The sequence below is a fragment of the Pseudorasbora parva genome, chromosome 10, assembly GCF_024679245.1.
Source record: "Pseudorasbora parva isolate DD20220531a chromosome 10, ASM2467924v1, whole genome shotgun sequence".
Lineage (NCBI taxonomy): Eukaryota > Metazoa > Chordata > Actinopteri > Cypriniformes > Gobionidae > Pseudorasbora > Pseudorasbora parva.
The window spans coordinates 10,916,271-10,939,628 of record NC_090181.1 but is presented as its reverse complement, the minus strand read 5'-3'; the positions used below and the strand labels follow the sequence as shown (position 1 = coordinate 10,939,628).

The 23,358-nt window shown below is 38.9% G+C and overlaps 1 protein-coding gene across 4 annotated transcripts in view; it reads left to right on the top strand.

The window, feature by feature from the left end:
- The first annotated feature begins 814 nt into the window (after window positions 1-814).
- The window catches only part of msrab (methionine sulfoxide reductase Ab), a 57,824-nt gene continuing 35,280 nt past the window's right edge, over window positions 815-23,358 (top strand). The window contains exons 1-2 of one of the 4 annotated variants that reach the window (XM_067455156.1): window positions 815-4,080; window positions 4,216-4,984. Coding sequence is in view for 1 of the 4 variants with exons in the window: in XM_067455153.1 (XP_067311254.1) it covers window positions 16,086-16,323 (238 nt within the window). In the remaining 3 variants the exon portion in view is untranslated. Of the gene's footprint in view, window positions 4,985-15,647; window positions 16,324-20,545; window positions 20,604-23,358 lie in introns of those variants that run through there. The other 3 variants (XM_067455154.1, XM_067455153.1, XM_067455157.1) reach the window with 3 other exon arrangements.

Below are 23,358 nucleotides of genomic sequence, written 5' to 3'. Positions count from 1 at the left end.
TTGTTTGACTAAATACTACGTCATGCACTAACCTACGTACCAAAACAGCCTGGTCCGCCCTCCACCCAGCACCCACTCCTCCTACACTAGCTGCCTGCGCACTTCACCCCTTCTTCTACTTTGTTCATGTCAGTGCATTAAACAACTGCAAAACTGCTGGCATTTAGCAGTGTCGGAATAAAGATGCTGCACAAAACTTCAAGTGTGTTTGCTTTCTGAAGAAGTGGGTTGATAGTACGGTCGAAATTTGGTGTAATGGCACTTTTCTTGTTGGCACTCTTGAGGGTTTGTTTTACCTGTATCCATGGCCATCTCCTTAATTGTCATTCGTCACAAACGGAATGTGTTTCTTGTCAGGAAGCAGCGTCAACGTTTGTGTGTGTGCCACCTTAATAATGAACCAATAGTTGGGTTGAGTATAGTGAATGTACTTTTTTTTTTTTTTTTACACTACATTTAAATTAAATTGCTACTTACCCTTTAACTTAATGGTTGAGCCAGGTCTTGAAGAAAATGCATTATTTTGCTATTGAATAGCTTTGGAGCTGAGATTTCAAGGGCTGAAATGTAATTTTTTTTTTTGGTTTTTTTTTTGGTTCAGGTTTTCTCATGGTTTCCCATGAAACCACTTCGTTATTTTAAACAATGTAATGAGAAATACGCTGCTGCTTTTTTTTTTATTTGTTTTATCTGTACTAATAGAGTATGATAATCATTGTATGTTTTTTATCTGCGCTGTTGCTACCTGTTCGCTGGATAGACGTAGGCTACTTTCGATGGCGCTGTTTCCACAGCTAATCTAAACGTGTATGTTTTACCTCGAGTGTGTACACAAAACTGGTATGTGCTAGAAAAGAGCTCAATTCTTGGATAATCATTTACTGGAAAATAGAGTAGGTTTATTACATGTTGGTATATAAATGGATCCAGTGGGTATCCTTTTATAGCGCAATGGCTGATGGGATTTGTAGTGCACCCACTGCATCCCGTTACATCAATAGATGCATACATACATTTTATATGTCTATGGTTATATCAGTATCCTAAAATCACACTGGTCTGCGTTCAATATTGTCTGTCAGGCAGGCGGGTTCATCCTAAAATGGCGGCACCATGTAGAATTGAACATGCATGTCCAACAGGGGGCGGTAAAGCTTCATGTTTTCATGCTCCTGTTTAAACTGGTGTGAGCGACCGGTTTGATTGAATGAAAAATGTCGCACATATTATATTCATTGATAATTTGATGCAGGGGGGAAATTATTCCGTTAATCTGTAACTAGATCTAGGCCTACGTCTATCAACAAAATATCTGGCTAGCCTACTATTAGGCTAACCTAGATCACTAATATCTCCTTAAAAGCGTAGGCCTAGTTCATTCAAAACTGTCATTCGCTTACCCTTATTTTCCAAAGCTGTTTTTGTCCATACAATGATGAGTCACTAGTAACCAAAACTGTCCGGTTACCAATATTCTTCAAAACACGAAGAAGAAACAATATTCTTTTTTTTTCTCCTGTATTCAACAGAAGAAATGAAAGAAGGTTTGGAACTATATAAGGGTAAGAAAATTATGACAGAATTGTTTGATAAACTGTCCCTTTAACAATCAGAGTTTCTGAATTAATTCACATTCTCAGAAAAGATACATTTATCCATGTAAAGAACGACGCAAAATGTTTGTTTCTTTATAAGCGTTTATTTTTGTCTAATTTGACCTCACAATCATGTCAAAGAGCATCACATTGGTCTACGCACTCACACACGTTTCAAATATAAACCATATTTTGAAGGTTTTGTGACCCTTGTATGCATTGCATTTCAGTCATGAGGTAAAATTACCAGAGACATTTCACACTGATTAGGGGACTATTTAAAATGTTACTATCCCAACGGTTTTGAGCTTGGGTATTTTGTCAAAAGGTTGCTGTGTCCATTCACAGCCATCAATCAATTCAATCTTTTAATTGATGACAGCAGTAAATGCAAAAAACAAGTGTTTACAGGAAGCCTTATGTATGAATCAATTAGGGTATAATGTGTATCTTTGAGTTTTTAGTGCATTAAAAAATATTGGCCTGTCTATTTGGGTACTTTTGAGTGTGTACAGGTATGGCTTTACTTGTGAGGGCCAAATGCCCTCTTATAGTGCAATATTATGACATTGTACTGCTCGTCGCTAGTTAAAAAGGTTTATATATCAACCAAAAATGTGTTTTATTTTATTGTTTTTTATAATGATTCTATGATGGGTGAGTTTAGAGGTATGTCTAGGGGTTAGTTAGGTGGAAAAAAATTATAGTAATTAATCTAATATAAAATAAGTGGATATCCTCACTAATATAGTGAAACAAACGTGTGTGTGCGTGTGCGCATGGATGATATTGGGGGTGTTTTACGTTTGAGGGGGGGAATAAGATGCAGCACATGGCTCAACCTCCCGTCTGTCTATATCATGCCGCCCGAGGGGCCCTTCTCTGACCTCGGCCTCTCTCTCCCCAGGGACCCCAAAACCTCTTGGGATACCCAGACAACATAAAGGTGGGGAGGGGTGGCACGTGTCTCTGAGACCGTTGATGCGCTGTGTGTTTAAGACAGATGCAGTCTAGTCTGTCCCTATGTCGAATGTTCTCTGAAAATAAAGTCTGCGTAGCTTCATAGCAAATCTGATGCACACGTCTGCTGTTGTTTGCATTATGATTTTATGTAGGCTAATAAACACTGAGGGGTGTCATAGGTTTTTGAATAAAAAATCGTGGCCTTAAAAATAATTTCTAGGGGAAATTCAAATTTATCTTGTGATGAAAAGGGCTAATATAGGGTTATCTTGCGTCGTCTTGGATCAAACGCTATAACAGTGCAGGCCACAGGACAGTCTGCAGCGATTTTCAGGCTTTAGATCATATCCGTGTAACCGCTGATAACAGGCTGCACCTGAATAACAAAGAGATGCAGGCCTGAACACAATCAGTCTCGGTTTTAAGAGCAATAGATGATGTGAATTTCCGATTTCGGTTCTTCTTGTAGCCTATCCCAGACAGTATTATCGCTTTTTATCCCGCTGCCGTCCGGATTGTGTGCGGGGTGAGGGGCGAGGAGAGCGCGCTGCGTTTATCAGTGTGTTGACAGTCGAGCAGCCGCATGCGTTCAGCGCATTATCAAGAGCGTGCGCGTGTATTTTTGCCATTAGTAACGCCTGGCCATGTCTGCAAAAGATGCAATTTACATAATAAAATCATTTCTGTACTACACCGAGGGGCCGATTTATTTCAAACGAATATACTGAGGTCGAACGAAAACACGAAAGGCGCCATTTACATTTCCTTTCAAGTGCATAAAACATATTTAACGCAAGTGGAAAAAAAGAAAAAAGATAAATAACACGATATTCATTTAAAAAAGAAAAACAATCTGAAATTAGGATAATTTATTATGCAAAGCCTTGCACGTCGTCTGTTTTTCTAGATTTAAATGATCAATGAGCTTATAAGCATCAGTCATATTTATTTAAATGGGGGGAATCCAAATTAATTAATTAAATATATTAATTAATTGTATTTTGCTCTTAATTTATCGAAATTAACGAAAATAATCTTACGTAGGCCTGTCATATCTAAGCTTTTGAAAGACTAGGCCTAAATAATATATAGCCTATAACTATATATAGCCTGAAAATAAATTTGTTCTTTGTGAATAGGATATTAGACACAGCCTACTGAAATTTATTGGATTTTTTTTTTTTTTAACTTTTTAATTCAAATGCTTCTTATTTCAGAATTAGGCAACATTATTTTTTTTAATCCAAAATTGCATTATTTTAATTTTTGTTCGTTGGGTTATTGACTTGTGGAACTCAAGAGTATAACACGTGACATGAACGTGATGAAAGTGCAAGTTAACGTTCTCTCAACCTAAGTTCAGAACTAAAAAAAATAAAATATTTATATGATTTTAAACAAGACCAAAAAAAATCTATAATGAGTTGCAAAAAGGTCATTGCTAGTGGTCGCGCGATTGTTCTTTATTTGAAGTCGTCAGGAGGACAATGAGGAGTGTGGAAAAAATAAATGCGTCTCAAAGGTTTGTAAGTTGTACGAACAAAAACTAATACTCTTTGTAAATGTATTTAAATACGTTAAATGCAGCACCAGCAACGTCACGTGCGGTCTGAAGGACTGTCAGAGTGATTAATATTTTCTTTTATTGTCTTCGCAGTTGTGTGTTTTTCGACAGAAATCTAGCCTGAGGGACAGAGCCTCGTCCCAGACCCCGTTTGCCTTTCTTTTGTGAGTAAAATTCATCATTAGCCATAAATAAATACGTAAACTTTGACCCCTTTCTGCGGCACGTGGCAAGAGCAGATGTGTGATTTATTACTGGTATTTTGAAGGGACATGCTTTGAATGGCTGAAGCTTGACGGTGGGCCTTATATGTTGGTGTTTACGCTGTTTTCCTGTTTAATATCTGCGGTAGCAGGTAACAAACCCTAACAATACCTTACTAAGGGGTTTCTCAAGTTAAAGGGTTTGTTTCAACGGGCCTCTGATCATACTCTAAATTCACTGCGTCACAGATGTCAAGTCTGTCAGAAAATGACAAAATTTGAAATATTCCATTATTTACAAAAAAAAAAAAAAAATACTGCACAAAATGTATGGGTGATATTTAAAGCCCTTAATCCCTTGCTCACTTACACTTCATTTGCATATTGCACTCCAGTGCTTGTAATGGTTGCTTGTGTTGTGAAATGTAGGTCATAACGCAACCTTTGCAGTTTTTGCCTCCGAGCCTTTTTCAGAGCACTGTCATTAAATATAATCTCATGGTTTGGGAGAGATACAGCCATGCCTTTAGTAAATCATTATATGCATATTAGGCCTTGTGTTCATGTGTGTATGTGTTTTTTTCCCCCAGTGTGAAAAATATACGTTGGTGTGTGCAATGTACAAGGGGAGCTGCTTCCATGATATTGCCGTGAACCAGGTAGGGGATGGTGCAGTGTATTATTTTATTGTGTACATATGATGTCTAATATGAAAACACAGTTGTAGTGACCGTGCCGAACATGACTCGGTCACGCTGATCGGTCGCTCAGGTGAGTGCTGCTGTTGGCTTCTCTCTTGGCATTCACCGCGTGCCTTAATTGTATTGAAATTAAATCAAGGTCCACTGTGAACACAAAGAGCAAAAACCCAAGTTTCCAAACGTCGTCCACTTTGTCTTTTCGTACAAATTCTTTATTTTCCTCTTCATCCCTGCAGTCTGGTCTGTACTCAACGGCTAACGGTGTACTTCAGCTTCTCTTCGCTGTCTGTATTTGGTCCCTATGCGGTCTGCACATCCTGTTCTTGTCCTTCAGTGCGATACCACGTTTCTGTACTCATCTAAAATCTATTTCTTCTCACCTGTCCTCCTCCTCCTGCATCTGATGTGGGGCTTTGCTGGTGTTAGTGCAGTCCAAACCAGAAGTCCTAATCACACACACACGCACACACACACACTGACTTACAAACGCACCGTTGCACATCTTTCCGAGGATTCTCTCTGTGTGTGCGGTTATAAATCGCATAATTCCCAATCGGCCTAGATGTGTGATAAGAACAAAACATAAATGACAGTGCAACACAATGTTTCTCATGGTCATATTTTACACACAAAACATTCCATTCAAAAACATCCAGATCCCTGCTAGCTATGCACTATACCGAATGCATGACCTGTGAAATTACGAGAGAGAGAAAGAGAGAGGAGACAGTGGAAGAGATAGAGGGGCGATAAAGAGGATCTACCTTTTGTTGTACCCATTCTGCATGAAGCCCTGGCACCTGCTTTCTGTTTCATTCCAGCAGACCTTTTTCCTCTCTCGGCCAAACAAAGAGGACCAGCAAATCTGTGCATGAGGGATGTGCGAAGATGCAAAGCTATGCACTGCTCTCCCCCTCTTCCATTCAGCACGTCCACCGCCATGATGAGATGGCTGCCAGCATCGCAATGTAAAGCTAGCGCTTCCCTATGACAGTCTGTTCTCTCCCTCTTCCACCCCCACCCCCCCATCTCGCTCTCTCTCTGTCGTTTTATTTCTCTCACTCTCTCTCTCAGCATACGCACACCTATACGGCAAGTAAAAACAAGTACGGTTAAAATCACATCACATAAATGAGTTGAAGTTGACGATGACAGTTGAAATGAATGCATATGCATACAGATAATAGAAGATGTACATGTATTTAGGAAAATAACATATTCCAACACAATCATCAGATCACATAGAAGAATTACCCAGAAGCACCATCTATTTTTGCAAAACTACTGACATTAAGCAGCAAATTATCTTTAGATTCGTTTCTTTTTTCCTCGCATTCTCGCTCTGGCGGAGAAAACAGAAGCGTATATCCTGGTTTTTTCCCGTTCTCTTAGTTCCGTCAGTTCTCGCTATTCTCCATCCAAGGGTGAACAGGGGGTCCTGCCGAAGCGCTCTGCCCCAGCTGAGCCTCCTTTTTCTGGGGGACTGGAGAGCGGGGTAGCAAGGGGAGATGTTCTGGGGGTGGGGTGGAGGGGGTTAGGGAAAAGGTAGGCAGGTAGGAAGGTTTCACGCATGCAGGAAGGGAAAATCAGGTACTGGGATGCTGCAGCTGTTTAAAAACCAAAACAAAAAAAGAGGAATATTCTCCCCCGTGCCATCAGCCTGAGAAAATCCAGCAGTGCGTGCCACAAAAAAAAGAAAAAAAAACGTTTTTAAAAAAAGGAAAAGAAAAGAAAAGTTGAAAATGCGCATATACATATATAGGCACATATATGTATACATATCCAGAGGAAAAGGGAAGGAGCAGGTATGCAAGGGATGAGCGGTTCACACACATGGACACACACACACTGCGCTGCGCACACGCTCGGGCTACAATTTATGCTCTCCGTTTGACACCACCCCCACCTCCCTGGGCACATACATACGCGCACACACACACACGCGCTCGCACACACACACGTGCATGTAACGTCCCAGCTGATCGTGGTAGAGAGATTAGATTGTGGGGACAGCTGGCAGGGATTACACACGCAGGGGGTTGACTGAGCAAGGGAGGGGAGACCCTCTCTGACCAAGATATATACACACACATACAATGAATCGCACATAAATGCGGGAAGAGAGTGTGCAGCATCATGTTTACCTAGAAATATACTGATATCACATAAATGGCTGCTATATTTGGAAATAGGTGAGCACACACACACACACACAAACTGAATGCAAGGTGCACAAATAGCATGCATCTAGATGTCGAGGGTTAATGTATGGTAATACATACTGACTGCTTGGGGGTGGCGGGGTGACACAGTTGACCTTTGACCCTGGACCACTCCATCTTTTCAGGGTGATCAGCTGATTGCAAAAGGGGGGCCGTGGGGAGGCAACCCAATATGTTTCCTTGACACACACACACGCAGACGATACATCATGCATGATATAACACACGAGCCACTACTTCGCTAATGCGCAATATCACTGCAAATCAGCAGGACGAGAGCTTCAAATGCGAAATAAATTTTCATTTTAAATCGTTTTTTTTCTTAGATCGTCCGCATCACACTTGGTGTTAAATCTGGAAGCGCTTTAAAGCGTGAAACCCCAGTGAACGAGCTGTACAGAGAAGATCAATACTGTTTAGTCTTGGATTTTGAGCAGCGTTTGAACTATATCTGACATTTAAATCAATTCTATGCTTCAGCATTTTCTGTTGTGGAAAGCTGCAAAAACATTCTGTTCTTTGATAAAAAATATTATCTTAATTTAATGCACAATATGCACTGCAATTTAATTTATTTTACTATAACTTTATTTATTGTAATTCATAATAATTAATGTAATTCAATATTTAATTTAAATATAAACCTATACATATATATATATATATATATATATATATATATATATATATATATATATATATATATATATATAAATAATTAAACATCGTCATACATTGATAGACAGAATGCCTTTTTTAATGCAGCTAAAACATAAAAGGGAATGTTGTGGGCACGTTAACTTCCACAAAATCTTTAAAACAGTGTGTTTGCATGTAGCACGCTGAAAATGTGTCCTTGTTCTATTTACGTCTTCATCAATGCATGCATATTCCTGCAATCAGATCATTATTTTATATTTTTGCATTTTATGTGTGTATGCCCCAGGCAAATTAAGCATAAATGAAGTGTATGTAAATAGAAGAGATTAGGACCAGTGTGTGTGCGTGTGTGTGTGTGTGTGTCCTGGTAAACCCTACATTATGAAGACAAAATGTCCCCACAAGGATAACAATATCCAAAATCCTTGTGGGGAAATGTTTTGTTCTCCACGAGGAAAACAGCTTAAAAATCATAATACTATTTTTTTTTTTTTGAAAATGTAAAAATGCAGAAAGTTTTCTGTGGTGGGTGGGCTTAGGGTTAGGGGATACAGTTTTTACAGGATAAAAATCATTATGTCTATAGAATTTCCCCAAAAAACATGAAAACACAACTGTGTGTGTGTGTGTGTGTGTGTGTGTGTGTGTGTGTGTGTGTGTGAGCACTAGCCTATAGCCTGCATTCCTCCTAGCAATAGCGTCCTCTGAGTGCACTTTAATCTGTAATCTGACAGATTAGCAAATAGGAGCGTTTGAGCTGGATTATCGCCTCATTACAAATAACGAGCATCCCAGGACCTGCTCCTTCTGTGTGTGTGTGTGTGTGTGTGTGTGTGTGTGTGTGTGTGTGTGTGTGTTGGCATATTCTGTATCTGTGTTTTGTGTCTGTGTGTGAGTGCTTTTGTGCAGTAAGATCTTAATTTAAATACACTTTCATAATAGTGTGGATTTTTCTTTAAAAGTGACTCCACATTCGTTGTATTATGTTCATATCTTAATGTTAAATGGTTAAAAATCCAATAGTAATTCTGAATTTTTTTTCTTAATTCATTTTTTTTTTTTTACTTTAATCCTAGAGTTCATATCTTATATGTCAGCATCGGATTAAGATTTCCATCAAAAAAATAAATAAACAAAAACAAAGCAACCAGATGTTCTGTTGAAGCGGTCTGTCTTTGCGCTGCATCATTTTAAAGAGGTCACATAACAGATGGGTCGCTAAAACGTCCTCACCGATGAGCCGAAACGGGACATTTACAAGATTACAAAGACTAAAGCTAAATGAGTTTAAAACCTAAACCTGCAGTATTTAAGGGTGAAAGATCATTATTTCAAACTAATGCGAGCTACAGCGTGCAAGTGGGGAAAAGGAGAGCAGTGCACGTTGAATTGTGTGTGTTGTTTCTTCATTTTTGCATGCCCCTGCTTTAAAGGTATATGGTTATAATGCTGAGTTGGCCATTATATGTGTCTCAGGAGTGTGTGTGCCTATGGGCTCTGCACAGATGTGTGCGTGAGCGAGCACTGATGCATGTGTGTCTGTACAGAATGCTTGGTAGGACGTTTGGTAAATCCGGCAGCATGTGCTATTGTGTTCAACGCTGCACTAAACTGCACGCGCACAAAAAATAAGAAAGCATGAAATGCTCAAGTAAAGACAACAATTTCTTGTTAAACCAACACAATGGGGATAGTTCACTTGAAAATGAAAACCCTGTCTGCATTTTTTCACCCTTAATTTGTCATATATGTAGCTGTAAAGTTAAACCGTTGGCATACAGTACAGGATGTGATGCTAGTTATGGCGGTGCGCAGTGCGGTCTCCAGTGTACAGCTGAAAGCATGAGCTCTCGGTCATGAGCACTTCATTGTGGATGGATCGATGCCCTGCTCTCCCCCTGGGTCACTAGTGTCCTCCAGTGCCCTTAATATTAGTGGCAATTTCATTAGCGCTGACCATATCACTCTGATAGAGAGGGCAGCTGATTAACTAGAAGTGCAGAATTGTTTTTTGTCCCATTGATATGACATTTTGCATTTATTTCATACCTCAGATCATTATTAGTTCTCTTTGTAGTCGAAGCTCTGGAATACTACATTTGGAATGGGATCTAGCGTCTACGGATGCTTCTTAAAATAATGATGCTCCTAGACCCTACAACATGACTAATTCCACACAAAAAAAAGAAAAAAGAAAGAAAGGATGGGAACTTCTCTTTCTGTCTCTCTCTCCCTCCCTCTTTTCTCAATACGCCCCAATAGTCAGCCCAGCAACAGCACACAGAAGCTCCCAAAAGCAACCCCCCTCTCACCGCCTCTGCATCCAGTGACCCAGTTTCCACCCCCTCTCTAAAACAAATCACTCCATGACCCACTTCTTAATTTCGCACCACTTTAGCGTGCTCGTGTGCTTCGCAAAATTATGCATCTGTCTTCGCTCTGAGGTTCAGAGGCATTTCATCTGTGCGTTTGGTTACAGAAAAATACTGCTGGCAGTATAAAATCCCCTACATTAATAATAAACGCACTGAAGACAGAGATTTTCTGCCTGCTGTAAGTAGCATCAGTATGTCTGATCAAGGTCAGCATTGCCTCCTGTCCTGACCATCTCTAACCAGGATTTTTGCAATCATAATTATTTTAATCTCCCGCTTTTTGTGGTTCGATGTTGGATAAGTGCGTGATTTGTAATTAAAGTACGCCATCAACGGCTGAATTCTTTTCTGATTAATGTATGTGATAATGCTCGTGCTGCTGATAATAAGAACGTGTCAGTGAGACTGTCAGAGGCAGCAACAGGAAGGCAAATCAATTTTGCGGCCTATTTAAGCAGAGAGACGAATGGTAATTTTTTATAATCAGCTCCGCTCAGACGATAGGCCACACATACAAACAAACTCACTTTATAAGGATTAATTGGTAAACATTTGTAATATTTAATCATAGTGGGGTTTTTTTCTGTAAAGACAGCTGCATGCTGTCAGACTCTTGAGTAGAATTGATTCAGGTTTATTTTTAATGAGCAGTGGGCCACAGCCATCCTTGACTCGGACTCTCTAACTCAAAGGTGTATCATTTAGAAAAAAATAAAATGTGCATTATTAATTAGTGCAGCTGTGTGTGTGTGCGTGTGTGTGTGTCAGATTGACCCTGACTGGTGACAGGATCCACATAAGCCAACCCTCTCTCTTTTTTTTCTGATTTCTTTGGTCCTTATCAATATCAATTCACTGTATATATATGTGTGTGTGTGTGTGTGTGTGTGTGTGTGTGTGTGTGTGTGTGTGTGTGTGTGTGTGTGTGTGTGTGTGTGTGTGTGTGTGTGTGTGTGTGTGTGTGTGTGGAACACATTCACTATTAACTACGACTTGCCTTAATAAACTAATTTACTGCTTATTAATATTTAGTAAGGTAGTTGTTAAGTTTAGGTATTGGGTAGGATTAAGGGATGTATAATATGGTCTTGAAGAATAAGGCATTAATATGTGCTTTATAAATACTAATAAAGAGCCAATCCTAGTAATATGCATGCTGATAAGCAAAGTTAATACTGAGAATTTAACCATAAAATAAAGTGTTACCCAAATTGTAAAATATATTATGTATTATAAAATGTCCTCCACTCCTCTTTCTTTTTCTTCTGATTTCTTTGGTACTTCAGAAAGAAAGAAAAAAACGATTTACTTGTACTGTTAGTAGAAATGCAGGCATGTTTACTGCCTTAAATATCAGTGTTTACACATTTTTATTTTATTAGTTAAAGACATGCGGTTATAGCTACTATGTTAGAATTGTATTACATATATTTTACCTAAATTATAAATGACGATGATATTTATCCCATCCCACTTTGCACTGGATTCGGCCTTTCCTTATTTTAGCATGAGCTGAAGCGTAAATCTCCCTTGAAACAATCACATTACAGCACAGATGAGGCGAAAATACTGCTTCTATTGTTTTGGCTTGGTTTATAATCTCTTTCTGAGCTCAGTGCATTCACTCAGCATTCTGGGATTGAAGAAGGGTGGATTATTCTTTTTTTATCAGTAAACTTTACATTATACAATGCGTGTTTAATATTTGAATTATATTTGACCAATGTATAAATATTAAACACATATTTTGGTAACACTATGGGAAACTTATTCACTACTATAACTTTTGCTTCAATAAACTCTTAATTTACTGCTTATTAGTTAGTAAGGTAGGTAGTTTTTGTAGCATTTAAATTTAGGCATTGGGTAGGATTAAGGGATGTAGAATAATGCATTAATATGTGCTTATAAACAGGCAATACATGCATGCTAATAAGCAACTAGTTAATAGAGAGAATTAAACCCTAAAATAAAGTGTTACCCAAATTTTATAATATAAAAATGTATCATGGTTTCCACAAATGCTTTAAGCAACACAACTGTTACCAACATTCATAATAATGTTTCACCAAATCAGCACATTATTATGATTTCTAAAGGATCATGTCTAAATTACGGCTTATAAATATTCGCCTTTGCCATCACAAGAATAAATTACACTTAAAATATATTAAAATAAAAGTTAATAGGAGTTTAACTCGTAATATTATTACACAATATTGTTGTTTATACTGTATTTTTAATCAAATAAATGCAGACTTTGTACGCATAAGATTTTTTTTCTTTCAAAAAATATTATATGTAATATGTTTTTGTTTTTTTCAGTGTAAGAGAGTAGGAAAAAAAAAACATGCTAGTGGCTGTATTTTTATAAATACTATTTATGCATTTCATAGTGCCCCATAGCGCTTCCTCGTTTTTCATTGTGAATTTAGCTTGGAGTGAAAGACATAAGTATAAGAGACATTTAAATCATGCAGCCACAGATTTTTGCACAAGAGCGGGGTGGAAAAGGATGTGAGGGGGAGGGAGGGAGGCCAGTGGCACGTGTCCAGATTAAACGTAATCCCAGCGCAGGATGCCAAGCAAGGCTTCAGGTGAGAGAGAAGCTCCAACGGGAAAAGAGAGGGGTGGGAGGAGAGACAGGTGGCCAGGAAGACAAGAGTAGAGGAAGAGAGAGCGAGCTGTGTGCGTGGATTTGCCCTACAATATAATAATGCCTACTAGAATTTTTATTACATGTGACAGAGAGTTTGAATGTGTATGTTTAATATGTATTTGCATTCTATGTCATTTTGAAGTGTGCAATGTGGAAAAGAATGGTCTTGAAAAAACAAATGAATAAAAGATGGGAAGAAACACAGAACAATAAAAGAAGGAAAACAGAAGCTGCGTTCCGAAGGTCCCTAAGCGGTGTTCACTACACACTGAGATGCGGACATCTATAGAACTTTATTTTTATCAAGACAGGCACTTGATATATCTGGTTAAAGAAAATATTATAACATTAGCATTAATTATAATATAGTGGTTGGGTCGGTAAGATTTTCCATGCTCAAATTTATTTGATCAAAAATATAGTAAAAACTGTAATGCTGGGATTTTATAATATACAATGTGAATTTTAATATATGAATATAAATGTAATTCTTGTGATATCAAAGCTGAATTTCCAGCATCATTACTCACATCATCCTTCAGGAGTCTGGATGACCCTTTTTTATCATGTCTATTTTAGCTCAACTTTGTGTGGAACGGAAGAAGTGCACAATGGGTAAAGCTTCCCTGTCCAATTCAGATAGTGCACACTTGCTTCCAACGCCGTTCTGAATATTAACACCATGCAAACTGAAATATCGCTTGACATAGCAGAAAACCCTCTTTTTTACATGGGACACTTTTGAGCGATGTAAACGTATCCAGAGAAAGAAACGGAGAGAGAACGAGATGCAGAGACTAACACATGTAGTCTGTGCTTGCAGGATTATGGGGAAGCTGTAATCTGACCATCACATGTGGGGTAAGAGTGTCTTACTCAAGGCTACTCCGGGGTAAAAACAGCAAGGGTTGTGGGGGGAGGGGAGGACGATATCTGCTAACCAGTTAACGAGTTCACCAGCTAATCCTGACGTGGGATTGGGTGGATGCGGCCCTGGATTGGACACAGTGGTTGCAGTGTGACCTTCACGGACACACTGATGACACATTTTGAGTGAGTGAGGGGGCAAAGAAAAAAGGATTTCTTTAGTGGTGACGCAGAAACGTGATTTATTATTTTAATTAAGCATCTCACTCGAGTGAGACCAGCAAAGCCACAATTATGCTAAAACGCCCAACAGTCGACTGCCTCTTTTCTTTTTCATGTTAATCAGAAATAGATGTGAGTGTATGCTGTGAGCAGTCAAAGCTTAACAACACTCTCAGCTGTGGCGTAAATGCATTCGTGAAACAAAGTAATGTTTAAAACTAACCCATCAAACCTGCAGCATAAAAACACTATAGGCCAATCCCTTCAGAAATGGCCTTAATTAATCTCTGATTAACTCATCCCACGAATCCGTTTATCACTTGAGCTCTCCTTTTCTCTCTTTGAATGTCTACCTATTTCACCTCTTCTCTCCGTTCTCAACCTGTTATCCATCATAAACAAAATCCATCTATTCAGCCCTCTTGCATCATCAGACCGCTTGGATCTGAACCTCCAGCTGGCACGAGAAGCATCTGCCAAGAGCATTAATATAAACGAACGTCGTTAATGGCCCTCTAATGGTAAAGAGAAGGCAAATAACTGCAAATCTACCCCCCTCACTCCTTTTGAGAGACTTGTTTCACTCAATCCACGAGCCATCTACCTACCTAACAGTTTTGTTGCCATTTACAGATACACCAGTTCAGCATCCCGCCACCCACTCAGAATTCACAGACCTCAGGATAAGAATCGCAAATACTAACCCACAGAAAGAAAGATTTCTCAAAAAAAGTTTATTACTATCTGTAGGAGACATACATTGCTATTTGACAATATTTTGCACCAACTCTCAAAAAAAAAAAAAAACATTTGTTGTATATATATATATATTGCTGAGAAAAGTAGACATTATAGGCCTACATTACTTAAGAAAAGAGAGTGATAGACTTCACTGAATCTGTGTGGAAATCTGACCAGAAGTTTTCAACAGTGCAGGAATCGCCTTCATTTCATGTCTTTCTAAGGATTTAACCACCAGTATCCGTTTCACGGCTTCCATGAACCAGTGCTTTCCTCCTCAGGTTTTATTTTAGCACTGCTGCTCTCGCCTGCCTGCATTGTGTAATTATATCTAATTTGCAAGGCAATTTCAAAGCCTCTCTTTCTAACCTTAACACCTCTACAGGTGACACCAAGCCTACTATTTTGCTTAGATAAGAGGCTGCAATTTTAAAAGCGAAAATAATAAGCAAAAATTTCCACTTTTTGCCTTTGATTCATCCCTTGTTTGAGAATATATATGATGTAATGTTTATTTACTTCTAAAAACCTGAATAACTCTGCATCTTTTACAATGGTTCTTAATGCAGTGTTTATACAATTTATGCATGTATGTATCTATCCATCCATAAAGGTTTAAACGAACATGTCGAGGAGTATCTGCACACAGAACAGATCTGTACACTCATACACAGAAAAGAAAGTCCATACTTGCAGACATTACAGCTACAGTTGAGCTTATGGGATTGTGTGGTGGTCTATGTTTTAACCTTGTTTATATATTAATGCAGGGAATACATTTGGGGTGAAGGTTAAGCATACCATCAGTACAAACATAGTGAATTTGAAAGTTGGACGACGAGATAAATTTCCAATTTAGTGTCGTACTGCTTTTTCGTGGCACTATCTTGAATTAAACGAGGAATTCGATGTTTAAGGCAAAGCATCCTTTTCTTTGACAGGGTTTAGAGGCAGTGCCTTTATTTTGACACTTGTCATTGAATAAAGCCGCCACTGCAATGGAAGGGGAAAATGCAAGTATTTACATGCACAGAAATAGCGTTAATCATGATGAATGGATTCCAGATGCTAATTTTAATGTATGCAGCCGCGCTCCTCTATGGCAGCGTACACAGATGCTCAGCTTTGCGATGCCGGCAGACGTAGTGACGGGGGTGCAGGAAGCTCATTTGCATGCCGAACTGCTATCTTAATGTGGATATTTATTTTAATTCAATTTCTTACCCGCACATACCGCACGGGAGGCTTTTGTGGCAAAGTCACATTAACCTCTGGCTAGTTAATATTCATCTGGCGAAGTCCCCCATCTCTTGATGAATATTCATGAGGTGGGCGAGGCTGTCTCCTCACTCCTCCTCCAGCTCCATGGCGCCCGTGCGGACATGTTTATTTCTGCAAGCGGGACGGGAGCGCACGCGGCCATCATCATCCTCATCGTCCTGCAGCTCGACCTGCGCGTGACAGTCGCTCAGCTCAATATGGCAAACAAGAGCGTTTTGCCCGCCAAAGAGCGCTCGCTGAAGGGCAGGGAGGAGAAAATGGTCGTGGCAGGTAAATTCCGTCTCGTGAAATTCGGCTGCCACGCAGCGGGTCATGTGAAGGGACACTGATGTAAAAGCAGATGGATGTGACACTGGTGCGTTTCATAGAATAAACTGTCCTTTGGCATAGTACATCCGGGACATCAGACCAGTTGTATACAACTTCCGCATTTAAACAAAAACCATAGTAAGCCGAGAAATGCCACAATTTAATGTTATGTCACACAGTCACAGTATCAAATTTCTTTCATAAACTGTAGCTTAGAATAATTAAAAAAAATATATAAAATATTTTTTTTCTTTCAGTGCCTTTTGGGTTTTAAAACTTTCTTAATTTTTTTTGTTATAAATTGTACGTTAAGTTACTTAATGAACTAAAATATACTTCTCATTACTTGTATTAATCGAGAGATAATGTCTCCTTAGATCTTATTTGATGCTACATTTAAAAAAAACAACAACTGTTATTTCGTATAATGTCAGCATATCTTTAAAAAGCCATGCCATAAATCTGTAGACAAAACACCAAAATAACAATAGGACAATATATGGTATTTAAAGGGACAGTTAACTCAAAATGTAAAATTCTGTCATCATTTATTCTCCCTCAAGTTGTTCCAAACCTTTATGAATGTGGTTGTTCTGCTGAAAGGAAGATATTTGGAAGAATGATTCCGCAGATCTCAGCAGCCATTGACACCATATGTCCCCCACTACAGTAGTCAGTGGCTGCCGAGATTTTCTTGCTTACAAACATTCTTCAAAATATCCCAATTTTTGGGTGAACTATACCTAGCTTCACATTCTAGCACTGAAATCTGTTTATTTATTTACTTGCATTTAAATTGAGATAGAAAGATGGATAGTAACTCAAAACTACTTCACTATTAGTATTAATTAATGGTTTATAAGGCAAAAAAACAAAGATGTTTTTCTTTTTGTTAGCAATAGCATAGTAACTAAAACAGAATAATGAGAACATGTTTTTTGAATATGTGATTCTCAGTGATGGCAACGTTTCTCTCATAAGGCTCGGAAGCTCTGATGAGAAGCAGCATTAAAAAATAGCAGAAATAAACATTTAGTGTGCTGGTAAAGGCCACTTATTTTACATGTCCGACACTGTGCTATGGTTAGATGAAAAGGGTCATAAAAATACATCAGTTCTTGGCTTGCTTGGATGGTCTGAGTTCTTGACTTTTTAGAGTATAACTCAGCACAGTTGACTAGGCACTCTGCCCTTTTTACAAAAATGGTTGTGGGGTTCCTTACTGTAAATAAATAGCGAAACTATGTAATCACCAACAAACAATAAATCCGGTGACTGTGCCTTCAGATATAACCATGAGAGTTTTGCTGGCCTGGTGCATCCTGGGAGTTCTGGTGCCCTAGCAGTGTCCAGGGGCCCATCTGTGCATTATGCGCATGAAAGCTCCGCCCCCGTCACGCGTTCCCGGCCCTTCTGTCGAAGCAGCTCGCTGTCACGGCATGGCGGAAGCTTCCGGGCCTCTGCATCCATGGGGGGGTGGAACAGGGTTTCGGGGAGGATGATCAAACCTTACCTGCTGTTGCCATGCTGGCACAATTTTGGCCCAGAACAGCCTGAGAAAATGTACTGATGTCATCGCCACAGTCACGCCTCTCTATTTACATGTCTTTATTAGCAGTGTATTTAAATGTGACGTCAAAGTATGCACATTAGATGTTATCAAATGAAATCTCTGGGGGCTGGGAAACATATTTTTAGTATTACTTGTGATTCAAATAGGTGGGAATCCAAATATTTGGGGAAATTATTCTTTTATTGTTTGTATATCCTCTGAAATAATGCATGTTCTACATCAGTTCCATTAAAGAGCAATTTCATGCGACCTTGGCAACGGAATTTCTGTAAAGAGTGTCTGGGTGACTGCTATTGGCTTTATGCCATGTTTATCCCCCCACACAGAAGTATTTAGCAGATGCTTTTTATTCAAAGCAACATAGAATACACAAATAGAAGGCTAAGTCTGCTGTGAACAGACTGTAGTTAAGAGCTTTGCTCAAGGGCACAGTCTTGAAAGGAGTAAAACTGCAATAAAAGTAGCCCTCCAGATCCCGAGCTTCCCCTTCTTAGGATTGAAACCGTAACCTTTGTGTTAGTGGCCGAGATTCCAAACCCCTAGTTTACAATATGCAGGCCTTTCAGTATAAATCATGAACGCTTTGTAATTTCTATCACATCTATATTATTTGGGTCTTCATGCTGAGCCATGTTCATCAGTGCATCTGTGAACAGGCATTGTAAAAATGATAAAACCCAATACTTTTAGCATCATCAAGTCATTCAGAAAGTTGACATTTTGTTTCTTTAGGTTCTGAAAATACAGTTTTGCTACAACTATATATATGTTAGCTTATGTTTTATGTCTCGGGCATCAGAATGCTGGAGGTGTTCCACAGATTAAGTGCACTATCTTGCAAACTGTAGCTATGAGGGGGGCCATCCTTCACCATAGCAACCGGAAATGGTTGCTTGGATACAGGTTTGAATAGAAAGTATGGTATGAATGCATCAGCAGTCGCCTCCAGGGGACATACAGGGACTTGAACTTGTCGGTGACTCCAGTGTCTCAGCTGATTGAAGTTGACCCAGCGTGTGGTGGTATTGCTGAGTTCCAACAGAAATGGTCTTTAAAATGCCATGTTTGACAAGAATGCGAAGACCAGTTGGTTAAGACACTTTTAGACTGAGATTGTTTTGATTCTTCCTTCAAATTCACAGTCATAAACTCAGCAGGTAGGCTTACACACAATATAGACCTTTTCTCCACAGTAGATTTGTTTATATAGTCATACTTGAAGCAAGAGACATGTTATACCATCAAGAAAATATGCATGAAAAGGGAATCAGGTGAATCAATATTTCACCTAAATAGTTGCGTTTATAATAAGATTTCAGTGGGGTTTCCAAGTGCGTGAAAATCTTCTATTGATTCTTTGGTGACTTGGAGGTTTCTGAATTTTGCAAATAAAATCTGATAAAGTTTGCATAATGTCTTTTGAGTGAATGCAAAGACTGAAGTGCCTCAAAGTAAACATGGAGTCCTAGACCCAACACCAGTGAAATGCAACCAACAATAACAATTCATCCATATGCGGTGTTACAGAGGACAAGCATTCCTTTCAAAAGCGGTGGCACTGCTGACAACAGAAACATGCTGTAATAGTCCAGATTGACATCAGGTCCTTGGGTCATGAGAAAGATGTTGTGTTGAGGGATTGTGAAGGGTCATTCCAGTGCCATGATGATGGACGGGCAGACTTTGCAGGACAAATATGCAATACCCTGAGAAATATAGTTGCGATGCCACATGATTTCTGATATTTGACAAGGCTATTGCCATTTCTTCTGTTTGCCGGAACACAATTCACCCCAAATTAGGTCCGTTCTAACAAAAGTTTTAGAGGAGAAAAGTCCTTTTTCCAATATCGCCGCTTCAATAAAAAAGTCCTCTTCTAGTTCCTTTGTCAGGCTCACCCGCCTTCTTTTGCCTCACTTTCTTTTTTTCCCTTTTGTCTTCGCTGTCCTTTTTTCGGCGGAGCGTTTGGTAAGGTGTTGTGGTGTTGGCGAGGGCGTCTTTTGGCACAGTCACAGGCCACTGTTAAAGGAGGCAGACTGGCACCTCCTGGAGCCATGCCAGAGCTCCTCGGGAGAAATACCCACTGCTGTGGTTGGTGTGTGAGTGTGTGAAAGAGAGATAGATAGAACAGGGAAAGAGAGAGAGAGAAAGGCATTATGGGAAGGTGAAGGGAGGAGGTTGGAGAGTGGTAGAGAGAGAAAACACTAGGTTTGCGGTGCCAGAGCTTTTGTGGATCTTGGTTATGTTGGTGTGTTCTTGGCTTGATTCACTTTATTCCAGTTTGTTTGTTACAGGGTTTTTTTTTCACTCTTTGCTGGATTGAGCAGCTGGGTGTTCATCTGCTGCCAAAAGGCACGAAGGAATGAAAGACAAAAAAATGTGTATCTCCATATTTCCGCTACTCTAATCTGTTGCCTGTTCCTGTCTTCATCACTCACTCTGAAATTCATTTGTCCTCCAATTCCCACATTCTTTATTTGGAAAATGTGTTTTTTTTTTCAGGTCCTCCCTCGCAGAAATTAGAAATGGCATAATTGTACGCTTGGCTGGCAGGTCAGTGCCAGGTGGTTTGTTCGAACATAGTGAGATCTGGCAAATGTGACTGCAGAGGTGTGTGATGCACAAGTCCTCACCTCGACAAGAAGAAAAGAAAGCTTTGCTTGTCAAGGTGACAAAACACGCTGCTCTTTTTATCTTGATTTGGTAGCATTGCTTTTGCCTGGTTGTCTTTGTCTCTCAGTTGTTTGCTTGTCATCTCATCTCTTTGTGTGTCCTTTTCAACACCCCTAACAACTTACAGGTGTATAGAGTTGGACTATTAAACAACTGAAATAATATCTAGATGTGCCATAGGCCTATAAAGAAATTACTCTATATTCTTATTAAAGGATTTAAAACATATACAATATAAAAAATATACATTAGATGCATAAATGCTAATACTTTTTCTCCAAACAAGAAATTAAAATGACTTAATGAAATACACATAGGCAAGGCAAATCGTAAACCATGTAAATGTTAAAACCCAATACACACATAAACAAGTTGACACATGAACATTTTTATTAGTCAGTCACCTTAAACGTGATGCTCTGCAACCAGCACACTACTGTGATGCTTTATGGGAATTATTGCATAGTGCCCAGTGTTATTATAAAAAAAACAAAAAAAAAACAGAAGTATAAATACATATGTCACGTACACAAAAAAATACAATTGAGAACTACATAAAAGAAAAAAATACAATAAAAGACTAAATAAAATCCGAAACACAAAATCTCTTCCCCCACGTCTCACAATGTTCCCGCTGGGCACTAAATACTCTAAATGTCTCTGGCATGATGTCTCCGATCTTCAACCAGATGGAACTGGACAAATATTCTGAATGTTCCGATCTAACTGACTTCTGACCTGTATTGTTGCCTGAATCATAATCATACGCTGTTCGTTCATTAGCCAGAGGAGAACTGTAGCCCTGAGAGAGCCTGGCTTCTCCCAAGGTTTATTTTCTCCATGCTGTCACCTGATGGAATTTTGGTTCCTTGTCACTGTCGCCTCTATCGCCTTTGGCTTTTGGCTTGCTTTAGTTGGGGACACTAAATATTCAACTATATTACCGATCTGCCTGCATTGACAATATGTGATGAGTAAACTGAGCTAGATGACATCACTGTTTTCTCCAGAGCGGCTGTCCAGCCGAATCAAATTCTGTTGCATTATTTTCCTGTTACCATTGTAAAGCTGCTTTGAAACAATCTGTACTGTAAAAAGCACTATATAAATAAAGGTTACTTGAATTTTACTAATTGACTTTCCTCGAATTAGCCAAAAATAAACAAAGGATCATTGAATTAATAGAAGGCAAAAGAAAACAGTGGCTGACTAATTCTCCTGATCCATGGAAAAGGCTTGCAAAATTGTGTCCTTGAAAACGTGATCTCACGCCACTTTACTGCATCAATTAATTTAGACTCAAGTAGCCTATCCTAGAAATGGCCAACTACCAGTCTCAAGTCAAACAAGACTGTTTCTGTAAACAATTTGCATCTCCACAAAATGTCAGTCTCAAGTGCCGACAGCTTCAAACAATGGTGCTTTGCATTTTCATCCCCCTGTGTTGTTGAAACGCTATCTTGCTCAATTGGCTATTCGCCCTCTAAATTATGTCACAATATTTAGACTGTTGACCTCAAGACACGTTTGTTGATGCTGCCTACCTGAACTCCTTTTCCATTTACCACACTTGTATGTTAAACAGTGTTCTTTGTTGTCAAATATGTATAGTGCAAAACTCAAAAGAAGCCAAACTATGCTTTAATTCTGGCATGCATGTTCTTCACAGTGCCTGTGTACAATATAATTCAGTGTGTCAACTTGTTATCTAGCATGTTTTCCCCCCTAAAACCAGTTTCCAGGTTTTTTTTATTGGTTAACGGGTCAGTTTACCTAAAATCTAAAACTGTCATTACTGACCTTCAAGTTGTTTCAAACCTGTACGAGTTTTTTTCTTCTGTTGAGCACAAAAGAAGATATTCTGAATAATGTTAGTAACCAAACGGTAGCCATTGACTGCTATTGTTTTGTTTTTGTTTTTTGATTGTTTTATATGGATTCAAATCTATGGCTACCATCAACTGTTTGGTTACCAACATCATCTTTTGTGTTTAGCAGAAGAAAGAAACTCATACATGTGGTTTGGAACAACATTAAGGAGAATTATAATTTATGAGTGAACTATGTATTTAAGGTTCAGGGTTAGTATGTATTAGACAGTTTGGGAACTAGTCTGGGGGGAAAAAATCACATGGTTTATTTAGCATGCTATGCTTACGCTGTTAGCTGCACAGGAAAACCCTCTAAGGGAGTATTTTGCTACTTTAAAGTCACATTAAAGCACGGGCATAAAAGCAATGTGTCGTTGGTCACATCTCACAACTATTTTTTTTTACTTGAGCATCTTGTCAAAAGTGTTTAAGACACTCTGGCCTTGTTCCCACCTGATATTAAGATGTGTTTACCGTGATCTACTTTCTTGGGAACTTACTATAGTGGTGCCTTGTTACTTTAAGTTACGAATATGTTACGTCGATTATGTGCAATCAAGATAGGATTTTGATTAACTGCAATTTTGACTGCAGCCCATGTAGTTTAGTACAAATCAGTAAGTATGAATTTATTATTTTCTATCTTACACTTAGCTGAATCCTACAATATTAGTTTAGTAGGCGAAGAGTAGTCTTTTATTCGAAAATGCATTTTCGTCTGGAAATTGTCAAAAGTGGAGAAGCTCAAAATATTTTAGGCCCTGTTCACACCTTGTCAAATATGAGTGAATCAGATCAGATAAACACAAATGCATAATACCATTATGAACAAGGCCTGTGTTAAAATGGAAAAACTTGCAAATGCCATTGCTAGCTGGC